A 21,508-nucleotide genomic window follows, 5' to 3' on the forward strand; every position below is an offset into this window, starting at 1 on the left:
TTGTGTTAACATTTTTTACATAAATAATAACCCTCATAAAGTTTTCTGCCAATGCAGAGGCTAGAAAAGATATTAAGAGCTGCATGATAGCATCAAAGATGAAAGTCATACCAATGATCACACACATTTATACACAGTAACAAACAGATATGTAAATTCAATTTTCATATGTGATGCTTAAGTACACAATACTCAAGCAATTCAGGAACTGTCAGCATATGTAATTTGTTTCTCTAGTGCTCTGATTACTCAATTTGTTAACAATTTTAAAAGCTTTATATTTCAATCTGAATATACAGATCACTTATAATAATTATTTATAAAACAGTATTTTCTATAAAAGGTTTATTATCAAGTTTAAACTTTCCATCCATTTCCTCTATATAAAGATTCATTTTCAAATTCTCTTGTGTGTAATGAGGTATAACTTCTTGTTAAAGGCTTTCTAAAATCCTTTAAATTCAGAATACTTCCAAAGTTAAGTAATACTTTTAGTTCAGGTTTCCCACACTACTTTCATTTCTTTTCAGTCATGTCAACAGCATGCAGAAGTTCCTGGCCCAGGGACTGAACACACATCAGAGCAGAAACCACAGCTGTAGCAGTAACAACACTGGATCCTTAACCCACCAAGAAGCCATCAAGGAACTGCATCCCACACTAATTTCAATCTTGAGATTTCTCTTCTAAATGAGTTTTCACATGTTTGGTAAGGGATGCATTTTGTTTGAAGGCTTTTCCACATTCATTACATTCATAAGGTTTCTCCCCAGTGTGGGATCTCTGATGTATAATAAGTTGTGACTTTGCATTGAAGGCTTTTCCACATTCATTACATTCATAGGGTTTCTCGCCAGTATGAGTTCTCTGATGTACAATGAGGTGTGACTTTTGGCTAAAGGCTTTTCCACATTCATTACATTCATAGGGCTTCTCCCCAGTATGAACTCTCTGATGCTGAGTAAGACCTTCAATTTGTTTGAAGGCCTTCCCACACTGATTACACTCAAAGGGACTTTCACCTGTATGAGTTCTCATATGGTAAGTAAGAGATGAGCTATGTCCAAAGGCTTTTCCACATTCATTACATTTATAGGGTTTCTCTTTAGTATGAGTTCTTTGATGTATAGTGAGGTGTGACTTCTTGCTGAAAGCTTTCTTACATTCACCACATTCAAAGGGTTTCTCACCTGTATGAATTCTCATATGTTTAGTAAGGGATGAACTATACTTAAAGGCTTTTCCACATTCATTACATTCATATGGTATTTCACCTGTATGAGTTCTCACATGTTCAGTAAGAGATGAGTTATACCTAAAGGACTTTCCACATTCCTTGCATTCATAGGGCTTCTCGCCTGTATGAGATCGTGCATGTTGAATAAGGTTTGAGCTATGTCTGAAGGTTTTTCCACATTCAGTACATTTATAGGGCTTTTCCCCAGTATGAACTCTCAGATGGTCAGTGAGGGCGTGTTTATGACCATGGGCTTTGCCACACTGACTACATTCATATGGTTTTTCTCCAGTGTGAGTTCTCTGGTGTACAACAAGGTGTGATTTTTGGCTAAAGGCTATTCCACACTCATTACATTCATATGGTTTCTCCCCAGTATGAATTCTCTGATGGTCAACAAGTCCTTGTTTATGGCTGAGAACCTTCCCACATTCATTACATTCATACGGTTTCACTTTATTCTGAGTTTTGTCATGCTTAGTAGGAGACGAACTATGGCTGGACAATTTCTCATGTTTTTCTCCAGTTTGAAGTTTGTCTCGTTTAGTATGTTTCTTGCCAGTTTGACTTTTGTCAGTCCTTTTAGATGAGCTACGGTTGGATAACTTCTCATGTATTTTTTCAATCTGGCTTTTGTCTTTCTTTGCATCAGATAAGCTATGGCCGAATGATTTCCTGTGCTCTTTAGCTACATCACGTTTCTTTTCTGCATAGTTTTTTACATGACCAGGTAAGTCTAAATTCTTTTCATATGAATCAAATTTAAGAAGCTTTTTTTTTGAGGGAACATGCTTTGTACTCATATTTTTTTTCTCCAATGAACTACATTCATGGCCCTTTTTCTTAGTCAGATTTTTTTTCTTGAATGCAACTTCCCTAAGGAGTTTGTTTGGAGATTCCTGGTGGTTCTCCAGCTGGTCATCATCTTGCTGGACTTCCTCTAAAATGAAATTCAATCAGATAATCTTGTGAATCTTTGCATTCTCATATTTTGTAATACAACTTATAGAGAAATGCTCTGTTGTGGGGTTGAGTCTTTATTCAAGCCTAGTATCCTAATGTGAATGAAATAGCAAGTGCAAATATCCCTATCCTTTGGACTTGAGGGAGAAAGTGTTGTAGTAAAAATGGGAAAGAAAAGTGACAACAGAGACTAAAAAAAGCTTTGGCTGTTTATAAATATGACATTGCAACCTGGGACAGAAGATGAAATAAACACAAGGAGCAGTGAATAAGAAATGGATGAAGTTAAAAGAGCTTGTAATTGTACTTGACACTTTTTGAAGTCTCTCCTGAGCCCAAGCTGCCCAGCTTTAATAACTGCCAATCTACCTACAGTATTTGGCTCTTAGAGCCTATACTATATTTATCCAACTTTTCATAGTCACAGTTGGAGGCTGTTGGCTCAAGTCAAGATGTTCAATGAGTCTGCCTCCTAAAAATGTATTATAGACTCTACTTAGTTTCCACTGGGTGCTATATTTTAAAATGATATAAGACAAGTACTATAAGCCATATTTTCCCCATATAAACAGCAAGTTCATCAGGACAAAGAATGAGGCATATACACTGACAGAAAAGCAGAGATGTAAGATAATGTGTCCTTAAAGAGACCATTTGCATAATCCAAGCTCCTAACGGCTTCCCAGTACTGGCTCTAGGCCCCAGCTGAAGGATCAGCCCTTAGGTTACAAGAAGCCTTGTGTAAATTTTTCCATTTTCTTAGGATAGCTCAAGTAAAATTTTGTGATTGAGGTATTAAGCAGGGAAGGATGTTTCATTGCTACCACCTATGATCAATATAATAATGACATTCCTGTATTAAGAAACATCCCACAAGAATTCCCGTTGTAGCTCAGCTGGTTAAGAAACTGATTGGTATCCATGAGGATGCGGGTTCAATCCCTGGCCTCATTCAGTGGGTTAAGAATCCAGTGCTGCTGTGAGCTGTGGTGTAAGTCACAGACACAGAAGAGCTGGCATTGCTATAGCTATGGAATAGGCCAGTGGCTGCAGTTCCAATTCAACCCCTAGCCTGGGAACTTCCATACACCATGGGTGCAGTCCTAAAAAGACAAAATAAATAAACAAAATTTAAAAAGAAAGAAACATCCCACGGTTTCACTTAGTTCTCTGATGCCTTTACAGTATGATAAAATTTACAATAATGAGATTGGCAAATAAACATTATACCATTTAGATTTATAGTGTACACACACACTTGTTTTCCAATAGTTTGCTATGGAGCACACCTTCCTGTCAGGTCACTCTAATTGTCAATTATAAATTTTAAGCTAATTCCTAACTATAAGTGACTGTTCATATTCTTTACTCCACACATTATACAACTTTGACAGATGTAGGCAGTCATGACAGATGTAGGCAGTCATGTTTTTACTGTATGATTCAACTTCTGGTTGAAAGCAACTTACTGAACAGTGGTAAACATCAGGCCCCAGCTAACCCAACAATATTCTATCTCCTAAGAATTTAGAATTAAAACTTAAAGACTTCTGTTAGCTAGATATGGACACTACATATGCAAAAACCTAAAAACTTAGGAGCTAGGACTACCATTTTCAGGGTGGCCTTTTTCAGCTATGTACATGTAAAAGCAGAGGAAAGCTTCAGGGTAGGAATTAAAGAGATTCAGAAAGAGAAGATGCTATAAGAATCCCCATGACCTCAGAAAGAGATAAACAGTGAATAGTTGTCTTGGTAGTAAAAGAACATTACATGGATGAAGTGAAAACTAGGTTCAAACAGAAAAGAATAATGGTGTTTAGGAGTTCCTATGATGGCTCAGAGGTTAACGAACCTACTAGCATCCATGAGAACCCGGGTTTGATCCTTGGCCTCATTCAGCGGGTTAAGGACCGGCATTGCTTTGAACCGTGGTGTAGGTTGCAGACGCAGCTTGGATCCCAAGTTGCTGTTGCTGTGGACCCCTATCCTGGGAACCTCCATATGCCGTGGGTGCAGCCCTAAAAATAAAAAAAAAAAATTTTTAATGGGGGGGGTGGTCTTTCCTTTTGTTTTTCTTTTTTTATAGCTGCACATTGCAGCATATGGAAGTTCCCAGGATAGGGGTCGAGTCAGAGCTACAGCTGCTGGCCTATGCTATAGCCATAGTAGTGACAGATCTGAGCCACATGTGCAACCTATGCTGAAGCTTGCAGCAATGCCAGATCCTTAATCCACTGATCGAGGCAGGATCGAACCAGCATCTTCACAGACACTATGTCAGTTCTTAATCCCCTGAGCCACAACAGGAACTCCTTGGGGCCTTTCCTTAATGGGGCATAACTTAGCCTAAGCTGACTGATATGAGTGGTATAGGCAAATTCCCATTAAGTCACAGTGGCTCAGGACTACAGTGAAGCTCACATGAGAAATTCTCATGTGGACAGGTTCACAAAAGGAAGAGATATTAGAATCTCCAAGGCTAGAGAATCATTGCAGTTTGTATTCCTCTTCCCCAGGAGATTTTTTTTTTTTTTTTTGGCAGCACCTGCGGCGGGCAGAAGTTCCCAGGCCAGGGACTGAACCTGTGCCACAGCAGTGACCCAAGCCACAGGACCTGAGCCACAGCAGTGACACCACCGGATCCTTAACCTACTGTACCACCAGGAAACCCCCACCCCCAGCACACTTTGATATTTTTCTACTGCTACTTCCTGGATAAGAAAGAAGAGTCTAGGATCATTTTTTTTTTTTTTTAGGGCCACACCTGCAGCATATGGAAGGTCCCAGGCTAGGGGTCAAATCAGAGCTGTAGCTGCCAGCCTAAGCCACAGCCACAGCAATGCAGGATCCGAACCTCGTCTTTGACCTACACCACAGCTCATGGCAACACTAGATCTTTAACCTACTGAGTGAGGCCAGGGATCAAGCCCAAATTCTTATGGATCCTAGTCGAGTTCATTAACTGCTGAGCCATGAAGGGAACTCCTAGAGTCTAGGATCTGTAAGACCAATTTAAGAATAATTATGCTTTGAAGAATTCCAAATTTACCACCAAGAAACAAGGAACTTACTTCTGTTGGCTCCTACTTCCTTGGGTCTTGCTATTTCACTCAAACCACCTTGTTTGGGTTTTTTTCCTTTCCCCAGCCACAGCTCTTCTCCTTTTCCCAACTTGGATATCATGTCTGGTTTGAGAGCTTGACACCCTACTCATGAGAAATAGTAAAAATTGAGTTTTAGGACAACAAACAACCCAGAAATCAAGCCCTAACATTTGAGCTTCAGAGCTCAATTTTAAAGGATAAAATATACATAGCTTCTGAGATTTCACAATGCAGATGCCCATGTACCCCATCTAAGTAGACCTTCCATTTTGCAGCCAGGGGTACAAGGATTCTGCCTAGTACCCAAAGGAGATTAAAACTTTGACTCACAAAAGTCAAGGATAAACTTATCAAGGACTTCAGAGAGAAGGTATCACAGTAGGCACATTCTGAATTACAAAGGAACTGTCCTTACCTGTTGAGGCTAGGTTGCTATAATTCTCCAGCATCACATCCTTGTACAGGCTCCTCTGAGTGGCATCTAGTTGCTCCCATTCCTTCTTGGTAAAGGCCATAGTCACATCTTTGACTGTTACTGGTCCCTGCAATAGCATATTCCTAGTTCAATCTCATCAGTGAGAGCCTTGGACAAGATAATGATGACTTGTTCTTACCTTGACCATTCACTGTTCATCATAATGTTATATAGGGGGCTTATTTTTCACCCAATTTCACATTTCTGTGGGTTTTTTTTTTTTTTTATTCTTTGGGAGTTTTCATTGTTGTTTTACTTTGTTTGCTTTTTAGGGCTGCACCTGTGCCATATGGAAGTTCCCTGGCTAGGGACTGAATAGGAGCTGTGGCTGCCAACCACAGCCATAGCAACATGGGATCTGAGCCACATCTGCGACCTACACCACAGCTCTCAGCAACCCCAGATCGTTAACCCACTGAGTGAGGCCAAGGAACAAAACCATATCCTCATGGATACAACTTGTTTCTGCTGAGCCACAATGGGAACTCCCACAATTTTGTTTTTGAGCAACAAAAATTATATTCAGAAATGTCCCTATTACAGAATAAATGTTTGTGTCCCCTCCACCACCCCACCCCAAATTTGTTGTTGAAACCTTGCCTGCCAAGATGATGATATTAGGGAGTTCCCGTCGTGGCGCAGTGGTTAACGAATCCGACTAGGAACCATGAGGTTGCGGGTTCGGTCCCTGCCCTTGCTCAGTGGGTTAACGATCCGGCGTTGCCGTGAGCTGTGGTGTAGGCTGCAGACGCGGCTCGGATCCCACGTTGCTGTGGCTCTGGCGTAGGCCGGTGGCTACAGCTCCGATTCAACCCCTAGCCTGGGAACCTCCATATGCCGCGGGAGCGGCCCAAGAAATAGCAACAACAACAACAACAACAAAAAAGAGACAAAAGACAAAAAAAAAAAAAGATGATGATATTAGGAGATAGGGCCTTTGGGAGATAATCAGGATTAGATGAGGTCATGAGACTGGAATCTTCATGGATGAGATTAGTGCCCCTATAAGACTCATGAGAGCTGCAGCTGTGGCACAGGTTCAGTCCCTGGCCCAGGAAGTTCCATGTGCCACAGGCCCAGGAAAAACAACAAAAAAAAAAGAGTCATGAGAGAGCTTGCTTCCTTTGTCTGCTCTTTCTGCCATGTGATGATATAACAAGAAGTCTGAAAGCTAGCAGAGGGCTTTCACCAGATCCCAACAACCATGCTGTACCCTGATCTCAGACTTCTAGCCTCCAAAACTGTCAGAAATAAAGTTCTGTTGTTTTAAGCCATGCAGTCTAGGGTACTTTCAAAAAAAAATTGCATGATTATCAGAAAGACAATTACAGGATGGGATTAAGATGGCGGAATAGAAGGACTGGAGCTCAACTTCTCTCCTAAAAACAACAAAATTCACAACTAAAGACTGAGCACTCTTCACCTAAATGGACTGGAAACCTTAAAAAAGATATCCTACTCCAGAAAAAAAGAGGAGGCCACATCAAGAGGTAGGAGGGGCGATTTTACAATATAAACAACCCCATACCTCCCGGGTGGGAAGCTCCAAAGACTGAAAACTAACTGGTTCACAGAGACTCACCTACAGGAGAGAGAGTTCTGAGCCCCACATTAAACTCTCATGTGTGGAGATCTGGCATGGAGAGAAAGAGCCCCAGAGCATCTGGCATTGAAGGCCAGTGGGGCTTGTGCACAAGAGTTAGACAGGACTGGGGGAAACGGAGACCCCATTCTTAAAAGGCACACACGGACTTTCACGTGCACTGGGTCCCAGGGCAAAGCAAAGTCTCCATAGGAATCTGGGTCAAACCTGACCACAGTTCTTAGAGGACATCCTGGGAAAACAGGGGTGAATGTGGCTTGTTGTGAGGGAAGGACATTGAAAGCAAAGCTCTGGAGGTGGCCATTTTGGGAAAATCTGGCCCCACCCATCAGTCACCTGCTGAGAAGCCCCAGGACAAACAACAATCCAGGTGGGATCACAGCCCCACCCCTCAGTAAACAGGCTACCTAAAGACCCCTCAGGCACACAGCTGCCTCTAATCCCATCCAGAGACTAAGCCCCACCCACCAGAGGGATTAGAATCGGCCCCACCTACCAGGGGGCAGGCATCAGCCCCTCTCATCAGGAAGCCTACAGCAAGCCCCCATACTGACTTCAGCCACGGGGGTGGGGGGGGCGCAGACACCAGAAGTAAGAGAGGCTACAACTTTATTATCTGTAAAAAGGTCACCACACCAAAAACCTATAAAAATGAAAAGACAGAGAACTATAACTCAGATGAGGGAGAAAGGAAAAACAGCTAAGTGAGGAGGAGATTCTTAGCCTTCAGGAAAAAGACTTTAGTCTGTTGATGCTGAAGATGATGCAAGACATTGGAAATAAACTGGAGGCAAAGATGGATAACTTACAGGAAACACTGACCAAAGAGATACAAGATATAAAACTTAAATGAGAAGAGATGCAAAATACAATAATTGAAATAAAAAAAATTCACTAGAAGCAACCAACAGCAGAATATAGGAGGCAGAAGAACGGATAGGTGAGGTGGAGGACAGCTTAGGGGAAATTACGGATGCAGAACAGAAAACAGAAAAAAACATTGAAAACAAATGAAGAGAGTCTCAGAGAATTCTGGGACAACGTTAAATGCACCAACATCCATATTATAGGGGTGCCAGAAGGAGAAGAGAGAGAGAAGGGGACAGAAAAAATATTCCAAGAGATAATAGTCAAAAACTTCCCTAACATGGGGAAGGGAACCACTCACTCAAATCCAGGAAGCACAACGAGTACCTATAAAATAAACCCAAGGAGGAATACACCAAGACACATACTAATCAAACTGACCAAAATTAAAGACAAAGAGAAAATCTTGAAAGCAGCTAGGGAAAAGAAACAAATAACATACAAGGGAACCCTGATAAGGCTATTGGCAGATTTTTCAACAGAAACTCTGCAGGCCAGAGGGAGTGGCATGATATACTCAATGTGATGAAAGGAAAAAACCTCCAACCAAGATTACTCTACCCAGCAAGGCTCTCGTTCAAATTTGAAGGAGAAATCAAAACCTTCACAGATAACCAAAAGCTGAGAGAATTCAGCAATACTAAACCAGCCTTACAACAAATACTAAAGAAATTTCCCTAGGCAGAAAAGAACAAGAAAAGAAGGAAAGGAAAAAGAGCAGCAAAAACAAACTCAAAGTAATTAATAAAATGGCAATAAGAACATGCATATCAATAATTACCTTAAATGTGAATGGACTAAACGCCCCAACCAAAAGACATAGACTGGCTGAATGGATACAAAAACAAGACCCATATATATGCTGTCTTCAAGAGACCCACTTCACTTCTAGGGACACATACAAATTGAAAGTGAGAGGATGGAAGAAAATATTTCATGCAAACAGGGATCAAGAGAAAGCTGGAGTAGCAATACTCATATCAGACTTTAAAATGAAGAGTATTTTAAGGGACAAGGAAGGACATTACATAATGATCAAAGGATCAATCCAAGAAGAAGATATAACAATTTTAAATATCTACGCACCCAACACAGGTTCACCACAGTATATAAGGCTACTGCTAACAACCTTAAAAGGAGAAATCGACAATAACACAATCATAGTGGGGGACTTTAACACCCCACTTACAGCAATAGACAGATCAACCAGACAGAAAATCAATAAGGAAACACAGGCCCTGAATGATGCATTAAACCAGATGGACTTAATAGATATTATAGGACATTCCATCCAAAAGCAACCGAATACACATTCTTCTCAAGTGCACATGGAACATTCTCTAAGACTGATCATTTCCTGGGCTACAAATCCAACCTTGGCAACTTTAAGAAAATTGAAATCATATCAAGCATCTTTTCTGACCACAACGCTCTATGACTGGAAATCAACAATAAGAAAAAAACTGCAAAAAACACAAACACATGGAGACTAAACATGCTACTAAACAACCAATGGATCACTGAAGAAATCAAAGAGGAAATTCAAAAATACCTAGCAGCAAATGACAACGAAGATACGACACTCCAAAACCTATGGCATGTAGCAAAAGCCGTTCTAAGAGGAAAGTTTAGAGCAATACAAGCCCACCTCAGGAAACAAGAAAAAGCTCAAATAAACAAACTAACTTTACATCTAAAGCACCTTGAGAGAGAAGAACAGACAAGACCTAAAGTTAGTAGAAGGAAAGAACTCATAAAGATCAGAGCAGAAATCAATGAAATAGAAACAAAGAAAACCACAGAAAAGATCAATGAAATGAAAAGCTGGTTCTTTGAAAAGATCAACAAAATTGATAAACCCTTAGTCAGACTTATCAAGCAAAAAAGAGAGAGGACTCAAATCAACAAAATTAGAAATGAAAAAGGAGAAGTAACAACGGACATCACAGAAATACAAAGGATCATAAGAGACTACTATATGCAACTATATGCCAATCAAACAGAAAACCTAGAAGACATGGACAAATTCTTAGAAAAATACAATCTTCCAAGACTAAACCAAGACGAAATAGAAAAGATGAATGGACCAATCACAAGAACTGAAATTAAAACTGTGATGAAAAACTTCCAACAAACAAAAGTCCAGGACCAGACAGCTTCACAGGCGAATTCTATCAAACATTTAGAGAAGAGCTAACACCCCTCCTTCTGAAACTATTTCAAAACATTGCAGAGGAAGGGATTCTCCCAAACTCATTCTATGAGGCCACCATCACCCTGGTACCAAAACCAGACAAACATTCCACAAAAAAAGAAAACTACAGGCCGATTTCACTGATGAACATTGATGCAAAAATCCTCAACAAAATACTAGCAAACCACATCCAACAATACATTAAAAGGATTGTACATCATGATCAAGTGGGTTTTATCCCAGGGACGCAAGGGTTCTTCAATATCCGCAAATCCATCAGTGTGATACACCACATTAACAAACTGAAGAATAAAAACCACATGATCCTCTCAATAGATGCAGAAAAAGTCTTTGACAAAATGCAACACCCACCTCTGATAAAAACCCTTCAGAAAGTGGGCATAACGGGAACCTACCTCAACATGGTAAAGGCCATATATGACAAACCCACAGTAAACATCATTCTCAATGGTGAAACGCTGAAAGAATTCCCAGTGAGATCAGGAACAAGACAAGGATGTCTGCTCTCACCACTACTGTTCAACATAGTTCTGGAAGTCCTAGCCACAGCAATCAGAGAAGTAAAAGAAATAAAAGGAATCCAAATTGGAAAGGAAGAAGTAAAACTATCACTATTTGCAAGTAACATGATACTATACCTAGAGAATCCTAAAGACTCTACCAGAAAACTGTTAGAGCTCATCCACAAATTTGGCAAAGTCAGAGGATACAAAATCAATACACAGAAATCGACGGCATTTCTATACACTAACAATGAAAGAGCAGAAAAAGAAATTAGGGAAGCAATCCCGTTTACCATCTCATTCAAAAGAATAAAATACCTAGAAGTAAACCTACCTAAAGAGACAAAAGACCTGTACTCTGAAAACTATAAGCCACTGATGAAAGAAATCAAAGATGACACAAATAGATGGAAAGATATACCATGCTCGTGGATTAGAAGAGTTAATATTATCAAAATGACTATACTACCCAAGGCAATCTACAGATTCAATGCAATCCCTATCAAATTACAAGGACATTTTTCACAGAACTCAAACAAAATATTTTAAAGTTTGTTTGGAAGCACAAAAGACCCAGAATAGCCAAAGACATCCTGAAAAATAAAAATGGAGCTGGAGGAATCAGGCTCCTGGACGTCAGACTATACTACAAAGCAACAATCATCAAAACCACATGGTACTGGCGCAAAGACAAAAATGTAGATCAGTGGAAGAGGATAGAAAGCCCAGAATTAAACCCACGCACCTACAGCCAACTCATCTATGACAAAGGAGGCAAGAATATACAATGGAGAAAGGACAGCTTGGTCAATAAGTGGTGCTGGGAAAACTGGACAGCCACATGGAAAAGAATGAAATTAGAACACTCCCTAACACCATACACAAAAATAAACTCCAAATGGATTAAAGACCTAGATATAAGACCAGACACTATCAAACTCTTAGAGGAAAACATAGGCCAAACACTTTCTGACATAAACGACAGCAACATCTTCTCAGATCTACCTCTCAGAATATTGACAACAAAAACAAAAATAAATAAATGGGACCTAATCAAACTTCAAAGTTTTTACACAGCAAAGGAAAGCCTAAACAAAATGAAAAGACAACCCACAGAATGGGAGAAAATCTTTGCAAGTGAATCGATTGACAGGGGATTAATCTCCAAAATTTATAAACAACTTCTGCAGCTCCATACCAAAAAAAAAAAACAACCCCATCCAAAAAATGGGCAGAAGATCTAAACAGACAGTTCTCCAAAGAAGACATACGGATGGCCAAAAAACACATGAAAAGATGTTCAACATCACTCATTATTAGAGAGATGAAAATCAAAACCACCATGAGGTACCACCTTACACCAGAATGGTCATCATCCAAAAGTCTACAAACGATAAGTGCTAGAGAGGGTGTGGAGAAAAAGGAACACTCATACACTGTTGGTGGGATTGTAAATTGGTGCAACCCCTGTGGAAAACAGTATGGAGATTCCTCAGAAAACTAAACATAGAACTACCATTTGTTCTAGCAATTCCACTCCTGGGCATCTACCCAGAGAAAACCATGACTCACAAAGACCCATGTACTCCAATGTTCATTGCAGCACTATTTACAATAGCCAAAACATGGAAACAATGTAAATGTCCATCGACAGAGGAGTGGATCAAGAAGATGTAGTACATAGACACAATGGAATATTACTCAGCCATTAAAAAGAATGAAATACCAGCATTTTTTAGCAACATGGATGGACCTAGAAATTATCACGCTAAATGAAGTCAGCCATACAATGAGACACCAACATCAAATGCTTTTGCTGAAATGTGGAATCTGAAAAAAGGACAGACTGAACTTCTTTGCAGAACAGATGCTGACTCACAGACATTGAAAAACTTATGGTCTCTGGAGGAGACAGTTTGGGAGGTGGGGGGATGTGCTTGGGCTGAGGGATGGAAATCCTGTGAAATCAGATTGTTATGATCATTATACAACTACAGATGTGATAAATTCATTTGAGTAATTAAAAAAATAAATAAAATAAAGACAATTACAAAAACAAACAAACCAGAATCAGTCTTTATCTTTTCTGTGTAACAAAAGACTATGGGGGAAAAAAAAAAGGAGTTCCCATCCTGGTGCAGTGGAAATGAATCTGACTAGGAACCATTAGGTTGTGGGTTCGATCCCTGGCCTTGCTCAGTGGATTAAAGATCTGGCATTGCTGTGAGCTGTGGCTGTGACTGGCAGCTGTAACTCCAATTAGACCCCTAGCCCAGGAACCTCCATATGCCAAGGGTGCGGCCCTTTTAACAAAAAAAAAAAAAAGACTATGAGTAGTGTTTATAGAGTTTTGAAGTAGAAGAATTGAGACCCTTGGTTTTTATAACCAGTCAAGAAAAAGTCATTTATGTTTGGAAGCAAAAGTAAAGCATTTTAGGCATGCAGAAAGAATATTATCTATGTATTTCAGAAAGAAAGAGAAGGAGGGAGAGAGGAAGTAAGGGATGTGGTGGGAGGGATGAGGAGAGAGAAAGGAGAAAAAGAGGAACAATTTTTTTTTTATTTTTATTTTTTGGCTGAGCCCACAGCATGTGTAAGTTCCCAGGCCAGGAATCCAACTCATGCTACAACAGCGACCTGAGCCATAGCAGTGACAACACCTTAACCCACTGAGTCATAAGGGAACTCCGGGAATGATTTTTTTAAAAAAAAGGAAAACTGAATCAGAATAAAGATTTTGAGATTGGGAAAAATTAAATAATATATAAGAGAGTGCTATGAATAAAAAAGCAGTAAAATGTCTAGTTACTTCCAAGTAACCTGATAATATTTTTTTTGCAATTGTTATAAAAGTATCCTTAAAATCAAGAGGTAGGATGTAAGAAAAATAAGCAGGAATATAACTGGTTGTGGACTGGGGAGAAATGAAAGCATGTTAAAGTTTTACTCTTATTAGGCAACTACCGGAGAATTTTGAAATTAATAATTATACCTTCAAACATGTCTCCTTAACATTTAAAGATCACCTCTTAACTCCACAGACCATTGATTAACTGCATATGTCATCAGTCTCTACCTCACGAACTTCCAGTCACTGATTTCTGTAAGACCTGTCATTACTTGCCACTGGCCTCCCAATCACTGAGCCAGCCTGGCCCTTCCCAGTCAGCAAGCCTAGAATTCCAAAATGACTGATCCCAACAATCCTCCCAGTCACTAACAGCAGCAGATCTCCCAGTCACCTGCCCCCAACAAACACTCTGATCACATATTCTCACAGGTTCAATTATTGATACCAGTGGAACATATCAATCTCCATCTCTGCTATGACACCAAATCTTATTCATCTCCAATCACTGACATGACAGAGCTCTCAACAGTGCCTTTACAGAAACCCTAATTACTGCCAGCAAACTCCACTACATGCTGCTCACCCTCTTTAGGCATTCCCTTCATCTGATGGCTTTAACCAAAATCTACCTGTCTCCTTATGATTCTGCTCCCTTCCAGTGGTCCCCAGTGGAGGTTGCTGACCCACTTCCACCCCCACGCAAGAACTTCAGGGCTAGAAGATGAGGTAAATAATATTTTCAACTGTTTTTCATTTATCCTTCAAAACTCCTATCTTGTTTAGAGTATCACCAGACTTGAAACCATTAACGGTTTGCTCTGATGAGTCACTAGAAAGACTCACAGGATTCAGGAAAGGGTTGTACTCATAGCTATGATTTAGCACAGCAAAAGAATTCAAAGCAGAATCAGTTAAGGGAAAAGGTGCATGAGGTGAAGTTCAAAGGAAACCAGGCACAAATTGCCAAGAGTCTTCTCCCAGTGGAGTCACACAGCACACACTTAACTCTTCCAGAAATGAGATGTACTAACACATATGAAATGTTGGTTACCAAACAATGTGACTGACAAGGGCTTTATTTCTAAAATATGCAAACAGCTCATACAACTCAACACCAAAAAAAACAAAAAAAAACACAAAAAAACAAACCCAATCAAAAAATGGACAGAAGATCTAAACATTTCTTCAAAGAAGACAAACAGATGACCAATAGGCACATGAAAAGATGCTCATCATCACTAATTAATAGAGAAATTATAGAAATCAAAACGACAATGATACACCACCTCATACTGGTCAGAATTTTGACTCATACCTGTCAGAATGGCCATCATTAAAAAGTCTACAAATAAATGCTGGAGAGGATGTGGAGAAAAGGGAACCCTCCTGCACCGCTGGTGGGAATGTAAATTGGTGCACTATGCCACTATGGAAAATAGTATTGGGTTCCAGGGCCAGGAAATAAAACCCACACCACAGCAGCAACCCAAGCCACGGCAGTGACAACACCGGATCCTTAACCTGCTGCGCCACTTGGGAACTCCTATTTTTAGTTTTTGAGGAAGCTCCATACTGTTTTCTCGTTGGAAACTCTATTTTTAGGGGTTTTGGGGGATTTAGGGGGCTGTACTCAAGGCATTCAGAGGTGTTTTTAGATCCCTCCTGGTACAGTAGGTTAAAGGATTCGGCTTTGCTGCAGCTGTGGTATAGGTCACAGCTGTGGCTTGGACTCAATCCCTGGCCCTGGAACTTCTATATGCCAAGGTCATGGCCATAAAATTTTTAAAGAAGAGTTGCCCTATGGTCCAGCAAGTCCACTCCTGGGTATATATACCGTGAAAACTAGAATTTGAAAAGATCCCTGCACGCCAATATTCACAGCAGCACTGTTTACGACAGCCAAGACAAGGAAGCAATCTAAATGTCCATCAATAATGAATGGATAAAGAAGATATGGTGCACATATACAATGGAATACTTCTCAGTCATATAAAAGAATAAAATAATGCCATTTGCAGCAACATGAATGGATTCAAGATTATCATGCTAAGGTCAGAACATCAGAGAAAGACAAACACAAAATGATAGCACTTATATGTGGAATCTAAAATATGACACAAATGAATTTCTTTACAAACAGAAACAGACTTACACATATAGAAAACAAACTTAGAGCTACCAGAGGGAAAGGGAGTGGGGGAGAGATGAATTAGGAGTTTGGGATTAGCAGATACAAACTACTATATGTAAAATAGAGAAACAACAAGGTCCTACAGGGAACTATATTCAATATCTTGCAGTGAACAATACTGGGAAGAATATAAAAAAAAAATACACACACACATATAACTGAATCACTTTGCTGTACAGCAGAAACTAACACTATAAATCAACTACATACCTCAGTATTTTTTTCAATGCTGTTTACCAAAGAAGCTTATTAGAGACTCCATAGCACCCAAGGTGTTTCCTAGGGATTGGTCATAATAGGCACTCTCTGCCTAGCCCATACCCAAAATCCCAGGTCCCCAGAAGGGAATCAGATATTCAGCATAAATTACATTGTTTACATAGTTGAGGTAATGAGTCACTTTTCTAATTCCTCAGAACAGTGGGAAGAGGTGTTCCTTCTCTCACTTTAGGGAGTTTCTCCACTTACGCTCTGGATCCCATCCTCAACTGCCTTCTCAAGGACTTTGCCCCTACAATTAACCTCAATCTCTTTTTTTTTTTTTTTTTTTTTTTAAGGGCCACACCTGTGGCATATGGAAGTTCCCAGGCTAGGGGTGGAATCGGAACTATAGCGGCCGGCCTATGCCACAGCCACAGCAACGCAGGATCTGAGCTGTGTCTGTGACCTACACCACAGCTCATGGCAATGCTGGATCCTTAACCCACTGAGCAAGGCCAGGGATCGAACCTGCATCCTCATCGATGCTAGCTGGGTTCATTAACCGCTGAGCCACAACAGGAATTCCCTCTTTCTCTTTTGTACCATCTATTTTTTCTTTTCTTCTAGGTCATTCCCAATGACACACAAAGGTGCTTTAATATCATCATATGAAAAAATTTACCCCGATCATTCCACTAAAAGAGCTCTAATCAATCAAAATAGCCATTGAGCGACATTGTGCCAAAGTCAAATTCTCTATAGTCATGCTTTTGGAACTCATAAGAGCATGACACAACTGACTACTCCCATTGTCTTGAAAAGCTTCCTTATGTTTCTTTGACACCACATTTACACAGTTTTCCTCCTACCTCAGTGGCTATTCCTCATTCTCCTTTTTCTTATTTTTAAAAATTTTTCTATTTATTTTTGGTTCTCCACTAGAGCTCAAAACGTCAGACTGACCCAGAGCTCTGACCTTTGCCCTCTTTTCTTCCTTATCTGCCATCTCTTCCTAGGCAATCTCATCCAATCTTAGGGCTTTAAATGCCATCTTTACGCTGATGCTTTTCAAATATGGATTCCCTAGCCCACAGCTCTCCTAAGTTCTAGATCCATATACCTAACAATGACTCAACATCTCTATTTGAACATGTAACGGGGCATCTTGACATGCCCCAAAAAGAACCACAGTCACCCACCCAGGCTCCCGTTTAACCCATCAAATTTGGTCTTCTCCAACACCAACCCTTTCTCAGAAAATATGAAATCTACTCAGTTCCAAAAGGCCTAGATGGAAATCTTGATTCCTTTTTTTTTTCCCTCTTGCTTGCTCCATATCAATTCATCAGTAAGTCCTATTGGCTCATCTCCAGATTTATTCTAAATCGTTTTTGTCATTTCACTGCTACAATCCTAGTCTAAACCATCATCTCTTCCCTTTAACTATTGCGATAAACCACTATCTGATCTGCACCTCTGCACACAGAGACAATTCAGTGTCTTAACTACCACAGGCACAATAATTGGTGGCTCCACAGACATTCTCACTTGCGACCCCCGCAGACCTCCCCAATCTCTGATACACCACAGAGCCCCCTTTCTGATCCCCATGGCTTTCCAAACTCTGACTTTTCGTGACTGCCACAGACCCCTCCCCACAATCACTGTCACCGCAGATCTCTCCAACACTGATTTCTTAAACTGTAACGCACCGACCACCCCACCCCCACACTACACCAGAAATCCCTAAGGATGCCAACATCATCCCCCTGCTCTCCTCCCCAACCTCCCCACAAAAGGCCCTCCAGCATCGACTCCAATTCCCAAATCACCTATCTTCACACACGCCAGTAACCCTCCAGTAACTGACACCTGATTAGACTACATCAGACCACCAGACGACCCCGCCCCAGCATTGCGCTCACCGCGGTGCTGCCCCTGGGCTCCGACACAGCCATCTCCGGGGGACACCCGGCCTCTTCGGTGGTCCCTGCGCTTCTCCTCTGGTAAACGGTCTCTGGCTTTGTCAGGATCTGGGCGCAGGCGGGGGCTGTCATGGCCGCCACCCGGAGCGCGGCCTCAGCCCCTCCGGCAGCTGCGATGGCGGCGCACTTGGGTATCGGCTGCGGGCGCGGCCATCTTGACCGAGACCCCGCCGTACAAGGGACCCTCCGCGCTCCGGGTGGGCTCGGAGACTGGTGACCCGACTATCTTAGAAGGTGTTGCAGTGGTGAGACACAAACGAGCAGAAACCAGGTTCGGTTACCCACTGCAAAGTGCTCGCTGAGCCTGACACACCACCTCTGGTGCTCAGAGGTTTCAACACTTGAGCACAGAATTTGTACTTGATTTTCCCAATCAGTGCAGCCAGATGCGGTGAAACCAGGAATCGCGCTGCCTACTGCGGACTGCAGAGAGCTGGAATAATGAGAGAAACTGAACGGAGAAAGAAAGAAAAGTCCGACTGGGCAGGTGCCATTGCTTTATATAGAGAGAGAACACTTAACCTTTGAAATATGTCTTTTCATTTATGATATAAGAACAATGAGGAAAAATGAAGCATAAAGTTAAGTGTACGCATCACTCAGTGAGAACCAGTTTGTTGGTGATGTTTCAGCCAGATAAGCAACTGGAGCAGAAATAATTTCTCATGTATAAACTTCACTCATGTAACAATTATATGTTGAGTATTTACACCATGTGCAAACTAGGTTGGTTAGGTTTGCTAAGTAAGCAGAAAACAGTGGAGACCGAGACTCCCTTTGTTCACCCTTGCAGAATTTACTATCGGGTAAAGAGCTGGTGACGTTGTCCCAAATGTGTTGTTCTTTTTTTCCAGGGTCAAACATACACTGTTTTTCACCTTCCACTGATGTGTGCTAAAACTACAAAATTCAATCGAATAAAGTAGAAGATGTAATTGGCCTTTTAAAATGATTCCTGAGTGGGGCAGCATCCCCTCTAGCAAACAGAAAAGCCCTCTGAGGAGCTGTACAAAGTGGAGAGTTTTTACAGGTAGAAAGGGGCTGGGACAGGGAAGTCAAAAACGAAAGAAAGGATTGTTTCAGGCAAGGTCACTTGCCTCTGAGGAAAAGAGAGGGATGCCCCCCAACCCAGCAATGCTTTCCCAGTCTTCTGACATTAACTCTAGGGCGTAGCAACGCATGTTATAAATATTGTGATAGGCAGAATTCCAATACAGCCCCGATTATCTCTACTCCTTACTGTTACACCTTTTGAGATCCTCTACTTCAGTGCAGAAGGTACCTGTGATTTGATGGGATATTACACCCATGATTAGATCCAAATCAGTTGGCTTGAAGCTGATAAAAATGGAGATAATCCTAGGTGGGGCTGACGTAATTGAATGAGCCCTTAAAAGTAGCTAGACTCTTCCAGAAGTCAGAAATTCCAGAGGTGAGCAGGCCCATGGAAGGGCCCACGTGGCATGAACCTGAGAGCAGCATCTGAGAAGTGAGTCTCAGTTTTGGCTTACCATGGGCAAGGACCTCAGACCTACAACTGCCAAGAAATGATTTCTGCCAACAACCTGAAGGAGCTCAGAAGCATATATTTCTCTAGTGGAGCCTCCAGATGAGGATGCAATCCACCCAACACTTTGATTTTAGCTTTGTGTGACCTTGAACAGAGAACCCAGCCATACCATGCTCAGACTTCTGACCTCCTGAAACTCTGTGATAATAAATTTGTGTTGTTTTAATCCAGTGAAGTCAGTGATCATTTGTTCTGCAGCAATAGAAAAATAAGGACTCAGCGAAAATGGAAAGATAATTGTGATCAAGATTCCTCTTCTGGGAGTTCCCATGGTGGCTCAGCGGGTTACGAACCCGACCGTGAGGATGTGGGTTCGATCCCTGGCCTTGCTCAGTGGGCTAAGGATCCAGCATTGCCGTGAGCTGTGGTGTAGTTTGCAGATACCGCATGGATCTGGCGTTGCTATGGCTGTGGTTTAGGCTGGCAGCTGTAGTTCCAATTCAACCCAGCCTGGGAACCTCCATATGCCAAGGGTATGGCCCTAAAAAAGAAAAAAGAAAAAGAAAAAAAGAGAGAGAGAGAAGATTCCTTTTCCTCCACTGGAGACACAGCCCCTTCCCCGTGTCCCCAGCAGAGAATCTTTGATCCTCATCTTCCAGCTGTGAGCAGTTGCTGCCCATCCTCTTCAGATATAGATCTGACTTCAATTATCCCTACAGGACAGTCCTAACAGGTCCAGTACTTACATTTTAGAAAATTAGCTTTCTCCTTTCTGTCTTCTCCCAGCTAGTTGTGAGAGGACAGAGGTGGGCCAGTTTCCAAGCTTTGCTTGAATAACATTCGTATTTCCTCCCAAATCCAAACAAACTTTAACATATCCATAAACAAAACGCTGTTCTCATTTGTAACAGATCTCCAAGCCCTTGATTTTAATAATGGACTAAACATCCTCAGATAGCTTTTGGGGGCCTGGTATTCAGAGACAGAACTGGGTGGAAAAGCACAGGAGGGGCAGGGTACGGGTATTCTCTGCACTGAAAAGGAGAAAGGGAAACAAGAGAGAGGGAAGAGAAAAAGAAGAAAATAAGGGAGGTTGGTGAGATTAGGTCACGGGATGGTGACCAGGAACTTTTCAATTTCCCGTGGATGTTCCATCATTTCTCCACCTGGCAGAGTCTGTCAATTTCCTAGTTCAGGATAAACATTAAAAAAAAAAGACTTAAACTTGAATCCATTTTGTAAAGACTACGTAAAGAGTTCCTGTCGTGGCTCAGCAGTAATGAACCTGACTAATATCCATGAGGACATGGGTTTGATCCCTGGCCTCGCTATAGCATAGGTCAGCTATGATTTGACCCCTAGCCTGGGAACTTCCATATGCTGTGGGTGCAGCCCTAAAAAGATAAAAAAAAAAAAAGAGAGAGAGAGAAAGAACTAAATACTATAAAGATCAGTGGGTGACGTGTATATTTACATAAGATTTTTTTCATATATGTTTAGACATTTTCAAGGGAGTAGAAAGATTGTCATATCAAAGAAACCCCTGGAGTTCCCTCTTGTGGCACAGAGGAAACGAATCTGACTAGTATCCATGAGAATGAAGGTTTGATCCCTGGCCTTGCTCAGTGGGTTACGGATCCAGCCTTGCCATGAGTCGTAGTGTATGTAGGTTGCAGATGCGGCTTGGATCCTGCATTGCTGTGGCTGTGGTGTAGGCCGGCAGCTGCAGCTCTGATTCGACCCCTAGCCTGAGAATGTATATATGCCTTGGGCGGGGCCCTAAAATAAAAAAGAAAAGAA

At 41.3% G+C, this 21,508-nt stretch overlaps 1 protein-coding gene across 1 annotated transcript; it reads right to left on the reverse strand.

Moving 5' to 3' along the window:
• Positions 1–583: 583 nt before the first annotated feature.
• Positions 584–18,286, reverse strand: ZFP37 (ZFP37 zinc finger protein). Its single transcript, XM_047768180.1, has 4 exons — positions 18,139–18,286; positions 5,723–5,849; positions 5,275–5,409; positions 584–2,177 (listed from the first exon to the last, which is right to left on the reverse strand). The coding sequence occupies exons 1-4, from the start codon at positions 18,268–18,270 to the stop codon at positions 667–669; spliced, it is 1,905 nt and encodes a 634-aa protein (XP_047624136.1). The 5' UTR covers positions 18,271–18,286; the 3' UTR covers positions 584–666.
• Between the last annotated feature and the right edge of the window lie 3,222 nt (positions 18,287–21,508).

The sequence above is a fragment of the Phacochoerus africanus genome, chromosome 2 (genome assembly GCF_016906955.1).
Source record: "Phacochoerus africanus isolate WHEZ1 chromosome 2, ROS_Pafr_v1, whole genome shotgun sequence".
In the NCBI taxonomy this organism is placed as follows: Eukaryota; Metazoa; Chordata; class Mammalia; order Artiodactyla; family Suidae; genus Phacochoerus; species Phacochoerus africanus.